This window comes from Canis lupus, chromosome 32, assembly GCF_003254725.2.
Source record: "Canis lupus dingo isolate Sandy chromosome 32, ASM325472v2, whole genome shotgun sequence".
NCBI lineage: Eukaryota > Metazoa > Chordata > Mammalia > Carnivora > Canidae > Canis > Canis lupus.
Window position 1 is genome coordinate 29,989,424 of NC_064274.1, and position 20,393 is coordinate 30,009,816.

The following is a 20,393-nucleotide window of genomic DNA, read 5'->3' on the forward strand; positions in this document are numbered from 1 at the left end:
AACTCAGAGAAAAAAAGATCAAATTTGTGGTTACTAGGGGCAGAGGGTGGGGGGTGGGGAATTGTCCTACAAACTTCCTGATAAATAAGCACTGGAGGTACAACGTACAGCACAGTGACTATAGTTACCATTGCTATATGGTACGCTTAAAAATTGCTAAGGGAGTAAATCCTAAACGTTCTCATCACAAAGAAAAATATTTTTTGGTAACTGTATGGCATAATAGATGTTAACTAAACTTACTGTGGTCATCATCTCTCGATGAATGTGTGCCAAGTCACTATATTATACACCTTAAACTTATATGCAGTATTGTATGTCAATTCTATCTCAATAAAACTGAGAGGGAAAAACTCTCAAGCATCCTGGCAAGAGTTGTGATTCACTGTCTTCCTCCCTTAAAAATGCTTTGAAATTTCTTTCTCTTCTCTCTTTATTAAGGTTTTAACTATTTTTAACGAACATAAAGTATTTTGCTGAACTGCTTATATAAATCAAAAGAAATAATATGACTTGAAATCCTAAAAAGTGTGTTTTTATATTTAAGAACTGATGTCAATGGGAAATTAAATAAGACTTCTGTAAAGTCATATAATACCAAGCACTGCCAAAATATAATTATTATCAATTAATTTGTCCATATATATCTCCAACATGTATTTAATGCTTATTTATAAGGCATTACATTTGGAATATAAAAATAATTAGATTCTCTTTTCAAGAATAGGGTCTGGCACATATATAGTAAGAACTTAATAAATATTCATTGAATAAATGAATGAATATAATAATTTCCAGAGATTTTTCCTCCAGAAAGCATTGATGTAAGGAAGAAGTCAGTCTGTGTGACACAGAGTAGGCACCTAGTAAATACTTTTTAGCATCAGAGGTTTTCTTTTTTTTTTTTCAAATCTCTATAAATCCAGAATAAGGAACATCCTATAGGCAAATGACCAAGTTTCTCTAAAAATCAATGGCATGAAAAAAATTGGGAGTGGATGGGTAGGTAACATTTTTTAAATTGAAGTATAGTTGACAAAAACTGTTATATTAGTTTCAGGTGTATGACCCCAAGATTCAACAATTCTACATATTATGCAATGCTGACCACAGTGTGGTTACTGTGTGTCATCATGCAACATTATTACAGTATCATTGACCATACTCTGACATTTTATAACTGGAAGTTTGTTCTTCTTAATCTCCTTCAACTAATTCTCCCATTCTCCCCACCTATCTCTGGCCACCACTAGTTTGTTCTCTGTATTTATGTATCTATGTCTGCTTTTGTTTGTTTCTTGGTTCATTTGTTTTGTTTTTAAATGCTTCATATAAGTGAAATAATATGGTGTTTGTATTTCTCTGATTTACTTCACCTAGCATAATATTCTCTAGGTTTAACATGTTGTTGCAAATGGCAAGATGTTATTCTTTTTTATGACCTGAGTAATATGCCTCTGTGTGTGTGTGTGTGTGTGTGTGACATTTTCTTTCTTTGTTTGTCAGTGGACACTTGGGTTGCTTCCATATCTTGGCTATTGTAAATCATGCTGCAATAAACATAGAGATACATCCTTTTTGCATTTGTGTTCTTGTTCTCTTTGGGCAAATACTCAGGAGTGGAATTGCTGAATCATATGGTAGATATATACAAATATGTATAATTTTTTTTGAGAAATCTCCATACTGTCTTCCATAGTGGCTGCTCCAATTTTGTGCACCATCAACAGCGCACCAGGGTTCTCTTTTCTCCACATCTTCACCAATACTTGTTATTTCTTGTCCTTTTGACACTAGCCATGCTGACTGGTGTGAGGTGATATCTTACTATAGTTTTGATTCACATTGCCCTGATGATTAGGGATGTTGAGCATCTTTTCATGTGTCTGTTGGCCATCTTTATGTCTTCTTTGGACAAATGTCTATTCAGATCCTCTGCCCATTTATTAATCATTTTGTGTGTGTGTGTGCATTGTACTGAGTTGTATAAATTTTTATGTATTTTGGATATTAATCTCTTATCAGATATATCATTTACAAACATCTTTTCCCATTCAATAGGTCATCTTTTTATTTTGTTGATGGTTTTCTTTGCTGTGCAAAAGCTTTTTATTTTGTGGTAGTCCCAATAGTTTATTTTTACTTTTGTTTCCCTCACCTAAGGAGAAATACCTAGAAAAATGTTGCTAAAGCTGGTGTCCAAGAGATTACTGCTTATATTTTCTTTTAGGAGTGTTATGATTTCAGTTCTCACATTTAGGTCTTTATTTTTTTATTTAAGTTAAATTAAACAACATACATTTAGGTCTTTAATCCATTTTGAGTTTATTTTTGTGTATGGTGTAAGAAAGTGATCCAGTTTCATTTCTTTGAATGTACATTTCCAGCTTTCCCAACACCATTTATTGAAAAGAATGTCTTGTCTAGATTATATATTCTTGCCTCCTTTGTTGTGGATTAATTGACCATGTAAGCATCCATTTATTTGTGGACTTTCTATCCTGTTCTATTCATCTATGTGTCTGTTTTTGTGCAAGTACTACACCGTTTTGATTACTATAGTTTTGTAGTATATCCTGAAATCTAGGATTGTGATACCTTCAGTTTTGTTCTTTCTCAAGATTATTTTGGCTATCCAGGGTCTTTTGTGGTTCTACACAAATTTTAAGATTATTTGCTCTAGTTCTATGAAAAATACTATTGATATTTTGATAGGGATTGTGCCAAATCTATAGATTACTTTGGGTAGTATGGACATTAAAAAATATTTGTTCTTCCAAGCCATGAACATGGTATATATTTCCATTTATTTGTTTCACTTTCAATTTCTTTCATCAATGTCTTATAGTTTTCAGAGTACAAATCTTTCATCTCCTTAATTAAATTTATTCCTAGGTATTTTATTCCTTTTGGTGCAATTATAAATGGGATTGTTATCTTAATTTCTTTCTCCAATAATTTGTTACTAGCATATAGAAACACAACTGATATCTGAATGTTTTTTTTTTGTATCCTGCAGTTTTAATGAATTCATTTATTAGTTCTAATAGTTTATTTTGTGGAGTCTTTAGAGTTTTCTTCTTTTAAAAAAAAAGATTTATTATTTTGGGGGAGGGAGAAAGAGAGAGAGAAGGAGAGAGAGAGAGAGAGGAAATGAGAGGAGGGGCAGAGGGACAGAATCTCCACTGAGTGTGGAGCCTAATGTAGTGCTCTATCTCATGAACCATGAGATCATGACCTGAGCCAAAATCAAGAGTTGGATACCCAACTGACTGAGCCACCCAGGTACCCCTAGAGTTTTCGATGTAAAGTATCATGTCATTTGCAAATGGTGACAGTTTTATTTTTTCCTTACAAATTTAAATGCCCTTTTACGAACTTTGGGCTTTTTTGATTCTTCCTTTTCTAGCTCTTTTAGGTATAATGTTAGATTATTTATTTGGGTCTTTTCTTCTTTCTTGAGATAGGCCTGTATTGGTATAAAATTCTTTCTTAGAACTGATTTTGATGTATCCCAAAGATATTGGACCATTGTGTTTCTAGGTGGGTAACTCTTAAAGAATAAAACAGACTTTAAAAACTTAATAATCAAATACAATGTTAGATTATTTTGGACCTTAATTCAAACACATTGTTCTAAAAGGACAATTTTGAGAGGGCCACCTGGGTGGCTCAGTTGGTTAAGCATCTGAAGACTCTTGGTTTTGGCTCAGGTCATGATCTTACAGTCATGGAATGGAGCCCCCACTGGGCTCTGGGCTCAGCTTCGAGTCTGCTTCAGATTCTCTAGCTCTCTCCCTCCAACTCTCTCTCTCTCTCTCTCTCAAATAAATAAATAAAATCTTTTTTAAAAAGATATTTTTGAGATGGTTGGAAAAATTTGAACATGGGCTGTTATTAAACAGTGTTTGGGAATTATTATTAGGTATACCAATGAAAATATATTGTGTATATATGAAGTGTTTGTATCATTAGAAATTTATATAGGTGAAGTGACACGGTATCTCAAATGTGCTTTAAAATACTCAAACAAGTTGAACGAGACTGGCAAAATATTGTTAACTGTTTGAGCTGGGAGATAGGCACATATTGGTTCATTCTACTAATGTCTAGTTTTGTTATGTGGGAGCTTTTCTAATTTTTTTTTATGATAGTCACACAGAGAGAGAGAGAGAGAGAGAGAGAGAGAGAAAGGCAGAGACATAGGCGGAGGGAGAAGCAGGCTCCATGCACCGGGAGCCCGACGTGGAATTCGATCCCGGGTCTCCAGGATTGCGCCTTAGGCCAAAGGCAGGCGCCAAACCTCTGTGCCACCCAGGGATCCCTGTGGGAGCTTTTCTAATACAAAGTTCTGAAATAACAAATATGTTTAATAAATGAAAATATGAGAGAAGAACATTCCATAGTTCTTCAAATGCCCATTCAGTAGTACTCTTACTGCTAACACTATCCTATACTCATTTAAAATTACAATTTACCTAAAAGGAAGTTTCAGAATACCCAGATCAAGTAATGAAAAAACATAACCACACAACTTTAAATTACCTTGACAACCATTTTCATCTTCTCCTGTAATGCAGTCCACTTCACCATTGCACTTATACTTGTTTGGAATACAAACACCAGATTTACAAAAGAAACTTTTGCCATGGCATCCTGCACAAACATAAACAGTAGAGATTTTATTTTTATTTTTTTCATACTTAATATTTAATGGGATAGAATCTGAAATTCAATGGGGGAAGTCTTTTACTACCTGTACAGCATAGTTCATCACTCTGGTCTCCACAATCATTGATCCCATTACAGGTCCTCTTTTGAGGAATCTGTTTCCCATTCACACAATGGAAGGAATCACTTGCTGCAGAAACTGTAAATTATGAATTATCTTTGTGAAATTTATTTATGGAGTTGTAGGTGACATCTTTATCACATTTGGAATAACAGAAACATTAAGATAAAGTCAGGCATCAAGTAAAAAATGATATAAGCTGTATTGGTAGGATCAACATAATATATATGGTTAAAAAGGAAAACAAATGTCAAAAGTTGGTTTATGGAGGCCCTTTCGTTATCTCTGAAAACCAGTATTTATTGTGGAGGTCTGTACTCATTGAGGTTGGGGGATGGGGATCAGGGATCACAGGTCCTTGCTCACATTGGCAAATACAGGTGTTCACCCATTCCTTTCCCGCTGCTGTACGAATCCTCACTTCCATCTCATAACTTATTTGAACAGTGCCATTTATATTTTGATGGTATTTTTTTAGCACCAAAAAAAGTCTTCAGCCTCTATTTTTTTTAATTTTTATTTATTTATGATAGTCACAGAGAGAGAGAGAGAGAGAGGCAGAGACACAGGCAGAGGGAGAAGCAGGCTCCATGCACCGGGAGCCTGACGTGGGATTCGATCCCGGGTCTCCAGGATCGCGCCCTGGGCCAAAGGCAGGCGCTAAACCGCTCCGCCACCCAGAGATCCCTCTATTTTTATTTTTTAAGATTTTTATTTATTTATTCATGAGAGACACACAGAGAGAGGCAGAGACATAGGCAGAGGGAGAAGCAGGCTCCCTGCGGGGAGCCTGACACTGGACTCCATCCTAGGACCCTGGGATCACGACCTGAGCCGAAGGCAGATACTCAACCACTGAGCCACCCAGTTGTCCCAGGCTTTAGCTTTTAAAACCGCATTTGTGACTAAAATATTCCAATCTAGTTAAGACTTAGGTAAAAAGTGGCAGTGACTGCTTTGAGACTGTGGCCACTTAAATATTTTAAAGGTATTTTGAAGTGTGTAGGCTGGACCTCTCAAAGAAAATATGGAGGTTTCTTCTGATGTTTGAGTTGCTTATGTTTGTTTTATTAACTTTAACCCAGCTGTTCCAGCAAGCAAAGAGAAGTCAAGCAGCTTTGCCCCCAGAGAGGAACCTGGATAGAAGTAATATTTGAACGCAAAAAGGTGCAATAGAGGAAAAGCACCAATTTAGGTTTTAAAGCCCCCCAGAATGATTTTGCCCCTATTATTGCAATTGAGTATCCATCCTTTGTTCATTTACTACAGACTGGTGTGCAATAAGCAATTTTGAAGGAAGTTTTGGAGTTTCAGGCAAGTACTCTACCAACCTGTGTTCTCTGTGTAACAAACCACACCAGCTACACTTTTAGCTCTTCTCTTAGTAAAAGTACATTCAGCCAAACTTGTCTCTAATCCTCGACAATGTACCTGCAGACATTCAGTGAGATTTTTATGTTGATCTTCAGGAACTTCAAACGTTTTTTGAATGTCAAAAGCACCTCTACAAATAGAATAAATGAAACATTAATGTAGAATAATTAGTAGGTTGCATTTATAATCTTAGTGTAGGAGATAAGGAACTAAAGTAATTTCCTCTAATTTTCTACATATGAATGATACATTGAACAAGATGCTTAAATTCTCTGAGCCTCAGTATCTTCACCTGCAAAAGGGAACATAATAATCTCAGCTAGTTTTGGAAAGATTAATTAAAGCAGTCAATTTAAATTGACTAGCCAAAGTTCAAGCGTGACAAATAATCAGCAAATAATAGTTTCCTCTTCTCTGTTTCTTGTTGAGGAGGAATTATTCTTCCACACTCCTGATGTTTCCTTTCAACCTGAGGGTGTCATTCTTGGCCTCTCTCCATCTCTTAATTCCTCTTTGTTCAAGGAAAGGGAACCGAATAATTGATCAGGGAATTTTGGAGTTATAAATCAAGGTTAGTTCACTTTTTCCATCTTTCCTTTTGGGGACTGCTTCACTTGCTTCTCTTGCTGTAAGGTTTACCTAGTTGGTTCCATTGTTGCTTAGATTTTGAGAGGTTAAGTTGATTTAATTCTAGGAGGTTTGTTTTATTTTTATGTTAAACTATGTCTTCAATTCAGCCTTGACAGTATTAAGGTGATATTTGGCATCTGTATGCCATTGCTTAGACTTCTCAATTTGTTCAGAATTTGTGCATGTAAGAGGCTACCTCTATGACTCAATATACTAGAGATGATGAGTTATAGTAAATTGTTCTTTCAGAACATTCAACTGTTTCTTGTTTCTTTTAGAAGGAAATGGGGGAAATGGTGTTAAAAATAAGAAGTTGAGAAAGATGCATCAGGTAAAAAATATAAACGATAACAAAGCAATAATCACAATATAAATATCGTATCAATTAGAATGAAAGGCAAAAAGAAAACAATTAAAGAGAATAAGGAAGGTATTTTTAATGATTTCGGATCCATAATGATGATGAAAGAGTCATAAAACTGTGCCAAACAGCATCAAAATATGGGAACAAATGAGAGCCATTGGGGCAATCTCAGAGGTAAATAATTTGAAAAAAATCAATCTAAAACTATCTAAAAATACTAGATAAAATGCATTCAATGAGCTCTTTTTTATAAATAAAAAATAAATAAAACTGTATTTATTTATTTATTTATTTATTTATTTATTTATTTATTTGAAAAAGAAAGAGAGCACAAGTGGGGAGGGGGAGCAGAGGGAGAAAGAGAAGCAGACTCCCTGCTGAGCAGGGAGCCTGACCAGGGTTCAACGAGATCTTAAAGAAGGAAGGGAAAATAATTGGCTAAAATAAGAGAAGTCTGTCCATGAGCTCATACAAAATATGATAAGAGTAAAATACTGGCAGATGAAAGACTGAGAGACTTTCCTATTAGGTTGAATCATAGGTTGTAGGTCACAAACTGTCAAAGACCACAAGTACCTTGTGGCTCAGTTTAATAAGATCCTTTCACTAATGAACCACTAGCAGATGTGGTATAGGAAGAAGGAACCTGAATTCAGAATAAAGTTGAGAGATGCAAGAAGCAGCAACAAACCAACACATTGGTAATGAACATATTTACAACTCTCTGGAACTTCAACAAACCTACAGGTACTCTGTGCTCAGCCATGTTCTAAGTGTAAATGAATAGGAATAAATAGTGAAACATGAACATATTTAATCTTCATAACAATGCTAGGAGGCAGGTGGTTAATATTCTCAGGTCACATATGAGGAAATTAAAGCAGAAAGACTGGGTAATCAAAGAAGCTAATAGTTGGAACAACAAGACCAACCCCAAGATAATCCACTGACACAAGCACTCACTGTTGAAATCCAAGGTCAACACAGGCCACATTAGCCTCCAATATGCTCCAGGATTTTTTACATATGAACATTTTCTTATCTTGGTGTATAAGTTTTACTTCAACAATTCCCTCTGAAGTGGTATTTCCATAATTTAAGGAAATGCTAAATTGTCCTAAAATTAAAAACAAAACAAAACAAAACAAAAGAATGAGCAATATTAGGCAATTATATTTTTTCCTCTTGATTAAAAGCCTTTAAAATAACAAAATACATAATTTCAAATTAACTGTGAACTCCATGAAGATTTTGACAGAAAATAGCAGGCAATTATTTTATGAGGCAACCGTGTGAAGAAAACACTGATATTTATCCCCATTTTTACACATGAGGAACCTAAATTCCTCCATTTTTACACATGAGGTTAAGTTGCTCGCTCCAGTGGGGAAGCCAGGAATCAGAAGCTATCATATTGATCTCACTCCCAAGTCTGTGCTCTTTTTAAAAGTAAGCCAAACAAATAATTAGAATGTAAAAAAGTTTTATACATCCTCATATATTTAAGGCATTTAATGCCTCAAGAGAACAAAAGTCTGCCACTGACAGAATAATCTCTATTATTTCTTCCCTTCTTCCAACAGGCAAAAGAGATGGGTTGAAATAGGGGGCTCTCTACTTCCTGCTCCAGAGTGCTTCAACATCTTCACTCAGCATCACACAGATATTTAGGCTACTGCACTGACCTATGGCATGGTGCCTTTAAAAACAATGTTTTGGGGTGTCTGGGTGGCACAGTCGGTTGAGCACTTGACTCTTGGTTTTGGCTCAGGGTCATGATCTCAGGGTCCTGAGATGGAGCCCCAGGTGGGGCTTGGTGCTGAATGCAGACTCTGTTTGAGTTTCTCTTTCCCTCTCTCTCTTCCCCTCCTCACTGCGTGCTCTCTCTCTCAAATAAATAAATAAATAAATAAATAAATAAATCTTTTTTTTTAAAGAAAGGATGTTATGAGTATTTTTCTATCAATTCACTCAGTGCCTGTGATAATTGATATCTGAATATAGCCTAAGGTTTGCTGTCATAGCTAAAATTTCTTGAGCTTTTTTTGTGTGCCAGTGTGTGAAGAGCTTTACATACATGATTTTATTTAGTTTTCATGAGGGTCTTACGAGTTAGGAACTAGTGTTATTCATATTTTACAGATGTGGAAAAATGGGATCTGACAGTCACATAGCTTGTCAATAACTGAGGTGGGGTAGAGGGGCTTGCAGCTAAATCTGGCAGTGAGATTCATAACCTTAACCACTCCACAGATCTACCTGTCAGTATCCCAGCCTCCTCACTGCATTAGGAACCTGGATGGAGTATAGACAAGCTCTTTCATTTGATGTACCAAGTTAGAGATTTTAGAGCATGGCCAGGTTAGAGCATGGCCTAGGTCAGCAGAGGCCTGAGTTCCCCTTAGATTAGGGCCAACAGGGTTGGGGTTCCCTTGGGGTAGGGGCTGGTAGGATGGATGCTGGAAGAAATTATTGGAGCTGGAGGTCCAGAGGTGCAGCTCCATCTCAGTATCAATGTCATGTAAAGATTTGTTCACTGGGTTCTGAACCAATTCAGTAGTTCTGGGAATAGTCCTGCTAGCCAAGTAGAAGTGAGGATAAGGATAATTTTGAAGGGCTGGGTAACAGAGAGTGGCACCAGGCACCGAGGGGAAAGACTGACCTTGGGAGCCTTGTGCTGTGGATTCAAAGGCTGGCTATATTCTGGTGATGTTATTTCTTTAGTTATCACAGCAATTACAATCAAGGGTTGAGAAAGGAATTTTGAATTGTCATCATAACATTTCATAGCAAAATTATTTTCTAGTAGAAGGGATGGCAAAAAACTTCCTTCTTACATCATAGATTCAACTAGACTTTTCCTACCTTCAGCTGTGCATGTTCCATTATTTAAAAACTTTGCCCCTGGACGAAGACATTCAAAACTCTTTTGCTGACAGTAAGTTGGGTAGCTTCTCCCATTAGTTGAACACACTGAGGTACCATCCTTTGGGCACTGATAAGGGAGTTTACAAGTACAGGTCCCATCGATGCATTTCTGCCATGGTTGGCAGAAGACTTTATTGCAGGAGAGATGTGTGTATCTTTCAGTTAAACATTTTTCATCTAACAGACTCACTTGTGGTGTGTTTGATAGCGAAGAAAGCTGTAAAACACAAAATAAACAGTAACAAACCAAAATCTTCTTTTTGAAGATGATTATACATGAAGGAAAGAAACAAAACAGACTCACCTATCACACAGTACAGATAGGGTGATATGTTTTCGTGGCTTGCAGAATCACAAACCTGACTTCTAGTCCAAGCTTGGGTATTTACAACTATATGCCCTTGGGTAAGTTACTTACCCTCATAAAATGTGTGTTTCCTCACCTGTAAAATGGGAGGTAACATCTTCTATTTTGCGAGGCTATTGCAAGGATTAGAAATTATAAACATATAATGGTTGACAGGTACTAGGCATGAAATCAATGGGAGCTATTATTATCCTAAAGCCAACATAAAACTCTGCCTTTGAAGAAATCATGTTAAGAAGTAACAAAACAAAACTGGTGTGAAATATAGTCTTGTGGAATGAATTGATGAATTAAATTGGTTAATTTAATTAGTAACAAAAAAGCCATTTGTTAAACTCCTACTATGTGTAAAGTTTCTCTAAGATACATGGGTTCTGTCTTCCAGGGGCTTGATATGTAAGCAATAAGACAGAAACACACATAGTAACTGGGGTACAAGGCAGACTGTGGTAATTGATATAACAGTGGTAGACACAACACAGTACTCTCGGAGAACCAGAGTGGAAGAGAGTTAGTATTTCTAAGGAATTTAAAAAGACCTCATGGAGGTGGTAGCATTTGAGCAAGTTAAGGAAGGACAGATGTTAGCAGAGGGCTGGTGCTACAGCCTGTGTTTACAAGAGGGGTGGTGCAGAATGTATTCAGGGAATCAAGAGCAGTCCCAACTGATGGGCGTATGGGGTTTCATATGCTTCAAATGGAATGGTCACTGGCCAGGAAACTGGTAAGAGGCAGCAGGAGTGGAGTATCAGAATGGTTTAAAAAGACACTCAGGCAACCAAAAGTAATAGGATTGGAAAATTTAATCCATTTAGGGTTTGAGGGTGGGTACTAGGTCTTGAGGTTGAGTGATAGTGAAGATCTGTAATGCTATTATGAATTTGGTTTGCAACCGTTTGAGTATGAAGTGTCTGAAGGATGTGCATTTGGCAATACTTTTTGGCAAAGGGGTATCTGGTGTGTGTCTAAACCCTGGAAGACAGATTATTAGCTCATTTATTCATTAACTCAATAAATGAGTTAGTAAGTACTGCTCTGTAACACAGAAAGACTAGGACCAGAGGAATAGAACTCCCTGTCACACCCAAAGAGAGACAGGCAAGCCTGAATGACAATTTCTCTGGTAGAGATGGCTGGAAATGCCATTAGGACAGTGTTCTGGGCCCTGGCCTGATGAAGAAACTTGGGAACATTTCCAGAAAGAACTGATCTGGGCTGAGTTCTGAGGGTACTGAGCAGAAGTTGCTGGCAGAGGGGGTGGTGGGTAGGTACTTTAGGCAAGACTGTAAGAAAGAGAACAGGAGGCTTGATTGAGACTAAAGAATAGAAAGGGAGGGTGGTGGAGGATAAGAGAGCAGGTCCCAGGGGAGTCACTTTCAGCCATGAAGCAAATATGCATTTGAGGAAGATATTGGAGATCAGGTCAGACAGGCAGGAGGCCAATTAGACCTGCAGGAATCCAGAGGAAATATGTGGAGGGCTGGGAACAGACCAGTTGGGTAAAAAACGAGTTGTGGAAATCCAGTGCTGCTTCTGTCCCCTAGTTGGCCTGTCTGGAGGATGAGTGTCTTGTCCTTTGGTCTCCCTAGTCCTCAGTGACAAGTCCCCCTCTCTTTCTCAGTGTCCTCCAGCTGCAATAACAGCCAGTGGGGACAGAAACAAATTGAACAATCTTTAAATGCTGTCATGAAAACAAATAAAAACCAATCAGTTAAAACCATGCAAGAATTTGCATAAGCTCTAAAAGTTATTCTATCTAATATGCTTTTCACAAAACTTTATTAAATAGCCACATAAAGAAGAAAATTTCACAAATTGGTCATTCACTAAATTGGCTTTTGACACATTGATCTCTGAAGAAATCCACCAGTCACATACTTTTCATGGTTCCTCTTTTGTGGCACTTATTAGAGTTGAAATTTTTGTAATTACTTAGCTCTTATATCTTCCACTGAGAAGATTGTAAGTGCCCTGATAGCAGGAACTGTCACCTTTCTATGTATCACCCTTATATTGAAAGAGAGATATCCCAATTGGGTGCAAGTAGAAAACAACATAATTCTTTCCAGCCTTTATTCCTTTAAATCCTTTCTAGGGTCTCCTTTTTCCTTGCTCATTGACAGAAACATGCACAAGTGTCATAACTTTTCAATCATTCTTAGATTAGAGAAAACATAAAAAATTAAGGCTTTTAGTCCCAGAAAAGATCATATAACAACAATTACAATGTCCAGTTCTCTATAATCATTGGAACTCTGACCTTCATTTCAGGTGAAATATTCTCAGACTTGCTTTAAGGGGTATGGTGGGCCTGGTATTCACTGAATGGCAAACAAAACAAAACAAAACAAACCCAACAAAAACACAACATTGAGGAGAATTTACATTAAAGGAGCTGAAGATGAGGAGCAAGTAAAAGAGAATTTGCTTCCCAGCCAGAGAGGGGTCCTTTGCTCCATGTGTCTACTGTGGCAGAGAGCTCCAGAGGATGAAGGCTGAAAAAAGGCCACTGAATTAGATGAACAAGGATTACTGGGACTCCTCAAAGAAGTAGTCTTAGCTGAGTGTTAGAGGTAGAAACCAGACTTTTGAGAGTTGAGGCCAGAAAATGGAAGCAGAAGTACAGGGTAGCCATTTGATTGACCTTGCGCTTAGATACGGGAAACTGAACACAGGCTTTAAAAAAAAAAAAAAAATCTCTGCTTCCAGGGTGCCTGGGTGGCTCAGTTGGTTAAGTGTCAAACTCTTGGGTTTGGCTCACTTTATGATCTCAGAATCATGAGATCAAGCCGCACATTGTGGGGCTCTGTGGTCAGCACAGAGTCTGCTTGAGATTCTCTCTCCCTCTCCCTCTGCCCCTTCCCTCCTGCTCATGTTCTCTGTCTCTCTAAAATAAACAAATAAATCTGTAAAAACAAAAACAAAAAACTCTGTTTCCCCTCCAAGTGCCACTAAAGTAAGAATAAAACAATTTTAAAAAATAAGGTATAATCAATACACCCAAATGGAATGGGGAGAGTGTTAGAGGCCTCTAGTTAGGTTCTAACAGGATGCCTGGCAGCCAGGAAAGAAGTCATAGCCAGCTATCAGGAAAGTCAGAGGCCTGTCCTGGCAGCATTCCAAAACAAAGCCACAAGAAGCCAGATTAAACCAGACAGGCCCAAGATGGCTGACCAGATGGATGGATTGGGTCAAAGTTTCAGGACCCAATGTCTCCGCAGTCCACCCTGCAACGAGATGACTACAGACTTGAGGTATTACCAAAATTTTAGAAGCTACAAAGCAGATGGGCCGGTGGTAATGGTTTTAGCAGACCAGAGAGAACTGAAAGGCCTCATGAGGAAAATCCATAAGAATAAAGCAAATATATCCCACAGAACCCCAGACAAGTTTAGGCATTAGTACTTTTGAAGAACATGGAGTGACTGAAAATCCAGGCAATTGTTGAAAAGAAATGCTTGTATGAACATGTTATAAAGGAATCGGATATAAATAGCAGAAGAAAAAAAAGAAACAAATAGCAGAAGAGACAGCAATGATTTGAATGATTTGAAAGTGGTTGTTTCTGGATGGAGAGAACCAGGGTGAGATTGGGTATTTTTAAAAAAGGGTATGATAGGGTATTTTTAAAAAAGATTTTATTTATTTATTCATGACAGACACAGAGAGAGAGAGAGAGAGAGAGAGAGAAAGAGGCAGAGACACAGGCAGAGGGAGAAGCAGGCTCCATGCAGGGAGCCTGACGTGGGACTTGATCCCCGGTCTCCAGGATCACACCTTGGGCTGATGGTGGCACTAAACCACTGGGCCACCAGGGCTGCCCGATAAGGGTACTTCATAAGCAAAGATAATTGGTTCATGATCTTATCTGACTGGTCAGTATCTATGCTCAATCAGTTGTTAAACATTTTTAGCATTACCATGGTTTTAAGCCTTATTTGCCTTTGTAAACTATACACATGAATTAATGTGATAAACATAATTAAATGAAGAAGAATATCAGTAGGCTTGCAGCAGAGAAGAATTAAGTATTAGATTTTGAAGGAAAATGGATGGGATAGTAACACAAAGGGACCCAGAATAAAGAGAGACTTTGCTGTTGTCAGGACATAGGAGATTTCATGATAACTATAGGCTAAGATCAGGAATCTAACAGAATAGGAAAGACTGAAGCTGTAAGAGAAAGGGACAATATTGTTGAAACACAGTTGAGGAAGATATAGGAGAAGGTATAATCAGAGAATGATGGAGAAGATTGCCTTAGAAATTAAGCAGTTTCCTATTCCAACAACCTTTCATGGTAAGCTGGAATCAATTTTATAGTAATTATTATATTTTAAATTTCAAGTTAGTCATAGTAATGACTAACACTGTTCAACATACTGGCTGCCGAAAATGGCAATAATCAAAAGAGAGCTAGAAAGTTATTGTGGGGCAGTAGCCAGGGACAGAAGAGTAAGTTTGTTTATCTGCTGTGTAAAACATGATGACAGCAGGCTTTAACGCTGAGGGAATGGGGTAAGTTACATGTATCTATGGATCCTCAATACCTAGAGCAGTGGTCTGTTGATCTCTAAGGATGTAATTAAAGGGGTTTGTAAATGCACTTCCAAACCAGTCTTTGTCTGAAAGAGATTATAAATTATGCTTCATACATTTATGTAAACTCGTCTTTCCAATGAATGTATATAGATGTTGTCAATAAGCAAATTATTTAAATCATCATGGAAATTATATTAACTCTGTCACTTCCTTCCTTCCCACAATAAGATACTAAAAAAAAAAAAAAAAAGACTATTACATATGTGGTTGATGGTAGAAGATGCGGTGATGGATCAAAAGCTTTCTTAATGTTTATCTTTGTGGTAAACACTGTTTACTAAAACCTTATTTTACTCTACTTCCAGGCAAACAGAAAGATTGCCCTTGACAAAAATGAATAGAGAATAAATGCACAGTATAACATAAGGTGACAAATGTTATACAAGGTAAGAGGGATAGAGATTGGGGAGAGTGAGGGAGAAAACTGCTATTTTTGTATGGAATTGTCAGGGAAGGTTTATCTTGGAGCAGAGATATGAAGGTGAGTGAGCAAGCCATGCACCTACCTAGATGTGAGGTGTCATGGTCAGAATTAGCCAAATCTGTAGGGGAGAAGCATAGGTGATGTACTCTTGGTGTAGAGACCTGGTGTGGTTGCAGAGGAGTAAGTGGCTGGAGGGAGAGGAAGAGGAGGTGAGATCAGAGAACTGGAGGGTTGGGTGAACAATCATATAGGACTTAAAATTCACTGTAGAGACCAGCTTATTCTCAGAATGAAATATAAAGCCATTGGAGGATGTGAGCCTCCCAATATTTTGAAGTTGAGGAGATGATGGAGAGTTAGAAAAGGAAATGAGAAGATGTGGTCAGTGAAGTAAAAAACAAATAAATAGAAAATAGTGCACAGTAGCAGGGAGAAGGAAGGAGTGGCCGGCAGCTGTGTTTAATGCTTCTTTAGTTAAATGGTGACCTTGGGAAATGCAATTTTGTTGGAATGATGGGAACTCAAGTCTGACTGGGTTCAAGAAATAATGGAAAAAGATAAACTGAGCACAGCAAATTTTTGAGAGTTTAAATGTAAAGAGGCACAGAGAAATGGGGCAATAATTGGAAGGGGATATTAAGTCAAGAGAGGGTTTTTGTTTTAAGACAGAGGATCATATACATTTGTACAGTGAAATGAATGCTGGATTGAAAATAATACCCAACTGCAACACCCACAGATAAGCGAATGGCAGAGTCAACACTTCTAACCCCAGTAGGAGCAGTTCATCAGCCACATGGCAGGGTTAAAAACAATGAAAAGTTAATTAAGTACTATATGAAGTCAGCCTTGTCCCCTCAATCAGTAATATTAAAATGAGCGTTTAAATATAGATTTATATCATTAATGATGAACCTCTCCCTATGTGTTTATTGTGCATTTTGCTCCTTGTGAACTATCTTTTGCAGCTAATATGCCATGAAATCAAATGAAAAATTTTAAAAATAATGAAGTGTGTTTAATGATATTATTCTATTAAAGATTGTTGAAAATTATTAAAATATTATTTATGTGCTTAAAATTGTATTTTTTAAAAGATTTTATTTATTCATGAGAAACACAGAGTAAGAGGCAGAGACACAGGCAGATGGAGAAGTAGGTTCCCCACCAGGAGCCCAATGCAGGACCTAATTCCCTGACCCCGGATCATGCCCTGAACCGAAGGTAGACCTCCAACTGCTGAGCCACACAGGTGTCCCAAATTGTATTTGTTTTTTAAGCTGCATTATGTATATAGCAGTATATTTATTATTGATAAGTAAATATATTTACATATACTAGAAGCACATGTCCAAAAATTTTTAGCAATTATGACTATAGTCTACTCATCTATAAAACATGACTCAACTCTTCTGTTACTATTGCTTTTTTGTGTATATGGATATGTTTTTGTTTTGTTTTGTTTTGGCCCTTGGTATTTGCAATGATGTAACGATTATTTTGACTTGAATTTTGTCTTTTTATTCTAGGCAGGATGACAATGAAACAATTTTAGATGGGTGGTTGGTAATTAGAAAACAGGAAGCAAACAATCCCTTATTTACCCTAGTACATAGCTGTATAACTTTACCTGGGTTTTCCTTATCCATTGTTTTTGGTTTTCATCTGTATCCTATAAACAAAGGAAAAAGAATGATCAACTATGACCAAAGTACAGAAAAGGTCGCCAATTCCTGCTTGTATTGCTAAGTAGCTGTGTGAACTTGGGTAAATGACTACTTTCTGATTCTGTTCTTCTGTAAAATGTAGAAAATAAAAATAATATTCTCACAGAGCTATTCCAAGGATCAAATGAAAAATACATGGGAAAACATGAATGAACATTTAAGACCCTATGGAAATGCAAATATGATGGTAACTGTGATAGATTGTAAGTGGCCCCAATTCTAGCCTCCCTGCATTCCAGTCATTTGCTGGGGGAAAGGTGTATTTTCTTAACTGTAGACTCTGGGTCTGGCCATGTGACTCGCTTTAATTAACAAGCAGTCAGTAGGTGTTACACAAGAGATTGGAAAGTATTTGTCCAATTAGTTTTGTCCTTTTGCTTCTCTGCCATAGCTATGAGAAGAATATAGCTAGGCAAGCAAAGAAGAATCACTCTACTTGAGCCCAATTTAGATCAGCTGATCACCAGCCAACCTGCAGCCTAGTATATTAAATAAATTTTCTGACACTGAGATTTTGTGGTGATTTTATTATTATGACATTAACTACCTGGTATAATCATCATTTCCCTGGAAAATATTGAGAGGAAAAAAAGGAAAAGATTCAAAAAGGGCAAACAATATAGCATTTTGTCTTTCTTCCAGAAGTGAATAAACTCATATCCTGAAAGTTAACCGTATGGGAAGTCTTTCCATTTGGAGAGTTTTAGGCCTCCTGTGGCCTCAGTGTCTTCTCATCCTGGTCTTCGCTAGCAATTTTTTTCTATAATCTTTTCCTCTCTTTGGATCTGTCCATCTTTTATCATACCTGTTTCTGATATAAAGTCATACTCTGATACCCCGACAACCAGATATTTAACCAGCAGCCACTCTATTCAGATAAAAAAGTGATGTTTCTCTACTAATACTAAATGATGAATACTTAACAAAGAACTTGAATTTTGTTATTTTTGTTGTTGTTTGTTTTATTTTTAAAATAACTACACCATTTGGCCCAGGACCAGTATGTTGTTGCTGGAAATGGTAGAAAAATGGTTGTACGATGTGTGCAGGTAAGGTGGGCATTCTACTTTTTTCTTTAAAAATTGGGAGTATTGCTTTGGGGTCAATTCCATTATTTTTGCCTCAGAGATTTTTTAAAAAATCATTGGCCTAGTTTTTTGGCCTTATTTTTATTATGACAGTTTTGTTTTTTAATATGAAAACAGTTTTGTTTTTTAAGATGGCTGAAATTTTGTTGTTGTTTTTATTTTTAATTAATTAAAAAAATAGGAAACACAAAGGAATATTACAAACAGGTTCAAAGGGGTGCCTATAAAAAGTATATTTCCTTTTTTCCCTTATCCATTTAACTTACCAAGGCCCACCTCGGAGTCAACCACTTAATAGTCTTTGTGAATCTTTCCAGAGATCATTATTGTACATGAGCCTATGTTTTATTTTCTAACTCTGCCCCCCAACGCCAGTGCAATTTGCAACCAGTGGCCCTTTCTAATGTTTTGTCATTATAATCAAAGTTATAGTGAATCTTTTTACATAATACACATCATTTCCCACTATACTAAATGTATCTGTCAGTACTTAACCTGGGAGTGAAATTTTAAAAAATCAGCACTTTTAACTTTGAAAGATATTGCCTAATTTCTCTTTATAGAGGTTGTTTTCATTTGCATTCCCAACCTTGATATCAGACAGTGCCTATTTTCCATAATCTTGACCACAGAACATATACCTCACTAACTTTTTTATCTTTGCCAATTTGGTATATAAAAATGTTATCAGAGTACATACAGTTTTATTTGCAATTTACCCAATGAGTGAGGCTGAACATCTTTCAATATGCTCAAACTTTGAGATTTTTATTTCTTTCTCCTTGCACTAATCATATCTTTTGCTGATGTATATTGGATTGTGTTTGTTTGTTTGTTTGTTTGGCCTTTTGTTTGTTTGTTTGTTTTATAAGAAGTCTATATATTAAAGAAACTAGCACCTTGGAATAAGAGTTGCAAAAAATTGTCTACTGACAAATGGCAAGCTTAGTGTTTTTGACACACTAAACAGATACTTTTTTAAAAAGGATTTTTTTTTTTTAGAGAGAGAGAGCAAAATAGAGTGAGAGTGAGTGGGGGGGAAGAGAGAGAGAAGAGAGAGAATCGCAGAGGGGCATGAGCTCGAGCGTGGAGCCCAATGCCAGGCTCAATCTCATTACCCTGAGATCATGACCTGAGTGGAAACCAAGAATTCAACACTCAACCAGCTGAGCCACCAGGCGCCCTGAGAACAGAAACTTCCAAAACACTATTCCCTATACAACAAAATTATTTCCAATAAAAACCATGAAAGAAATGAACAATAAATTATGCAGAAAAATGTGAACAGCAAATATTTTCTGTCATTGAAATTCATATATATATATATATAATATATATACACCCTGTTTGTAAAAAATAAAAGTAAAAAACACAATACAAATAAGGAAAAAATAGGGATCCCTGGGTGGCTCAGTGGTTTGGCACCTTCGGCCCAGGGCGTGATCCTGGAGTCCCAGGATTGAGTCCTGCATCAGGCTTCCTGCATGGAGCCTGCTTCTCCTCTATCTGTGTCTCTGCCTCTCACTCTCTATCTGTGTCTCTCATGAATAAATAAAATCTTAAAAAAAAAACAAATAAGGAAAAAAATAGAGAAATATTTTTAACTACATATTTGTCTTTGATGAAGAAGAAAAAAATTACACCTATGTATAGGTCTGTTATTGTAACGAATAATAATTTTTCAGTTTAACAACAATTAAATACATTGATAAAAAAGGAATAAATTTCATTTTAAAGATATTATTCAAATTTGGTAAAATATGTCCTGCATGTACTGTTGTTTGCTCTTGGCACACCTTTTGGTCTGCACTTTTTTACTATTTTATATTTTAAAAACAAAAATTCCAAATGGCCTAGAATGAAAAAACTGAAAACTCTCCTTCTGTTTCTTCATCCTTGTAATTCACTGTGACAATACTGTTTATTCACATTCAGAAAAATGTGATAACAGAGAGTTTGGAGACAGGAACTGTACTGAAATGACCTGAACAATTCCAATGCATAGTGTTTATGAGACTGCCTCTATCAGGGCTGAATTGAGAATTGACTGAATTAACTTGCATTTATAACACAATGTCTATTAAAGGATATGTTTTA

At 36.7% G+C, this 20,393-nt stretch overlaps 1 protein-coding gene across 4 annotated transcripts in view; it reads right to left on the reverse strand.

The window, feature by feature from the left end:
* Positions 1-20,393, reverse strand: part of CFI (complement factor I) — a 52,703-nt gene that overhangs the window by 20,662 nt on the left and 11,648 nt on the right. For 3 of the 4 annotated variants that reach the window (XM_049104949.1, XM_035709771.2, XM_025465904.3), the window contains exons 2-7: positions 17,112-17,153; positions 10,026-10,305; positions 8,124-8,277; positions 6,124-6,296; positions 4,757-4,870; positions 4,546-4,656 (exon numbers count right to left, since the gene is read on the reverse strand). In XM_049104949.1, coding sequence (XP_048960906.1) covers positions 4,546-4,656; positions 4,757-4,870; positions 6,124-6,296; positions 8,124-8,194 — 469 coding nt within the window. In that variant the 5' untranslated portion in view covers positions 8,195-8,277; positions 10,026-10,305; positions 17,112-17,153. The remainder of the gene's footprint in view (positions 1-4,545; positions 4,657-4,756; positions 4,871-6,123; positions 6,297-8,123; positions 8,278-10,025; positions 10,306-17,111; positions 17,154-20,393) is intronic. The other variant, XM_025465905.3, reaches the window with a different exon arrangement.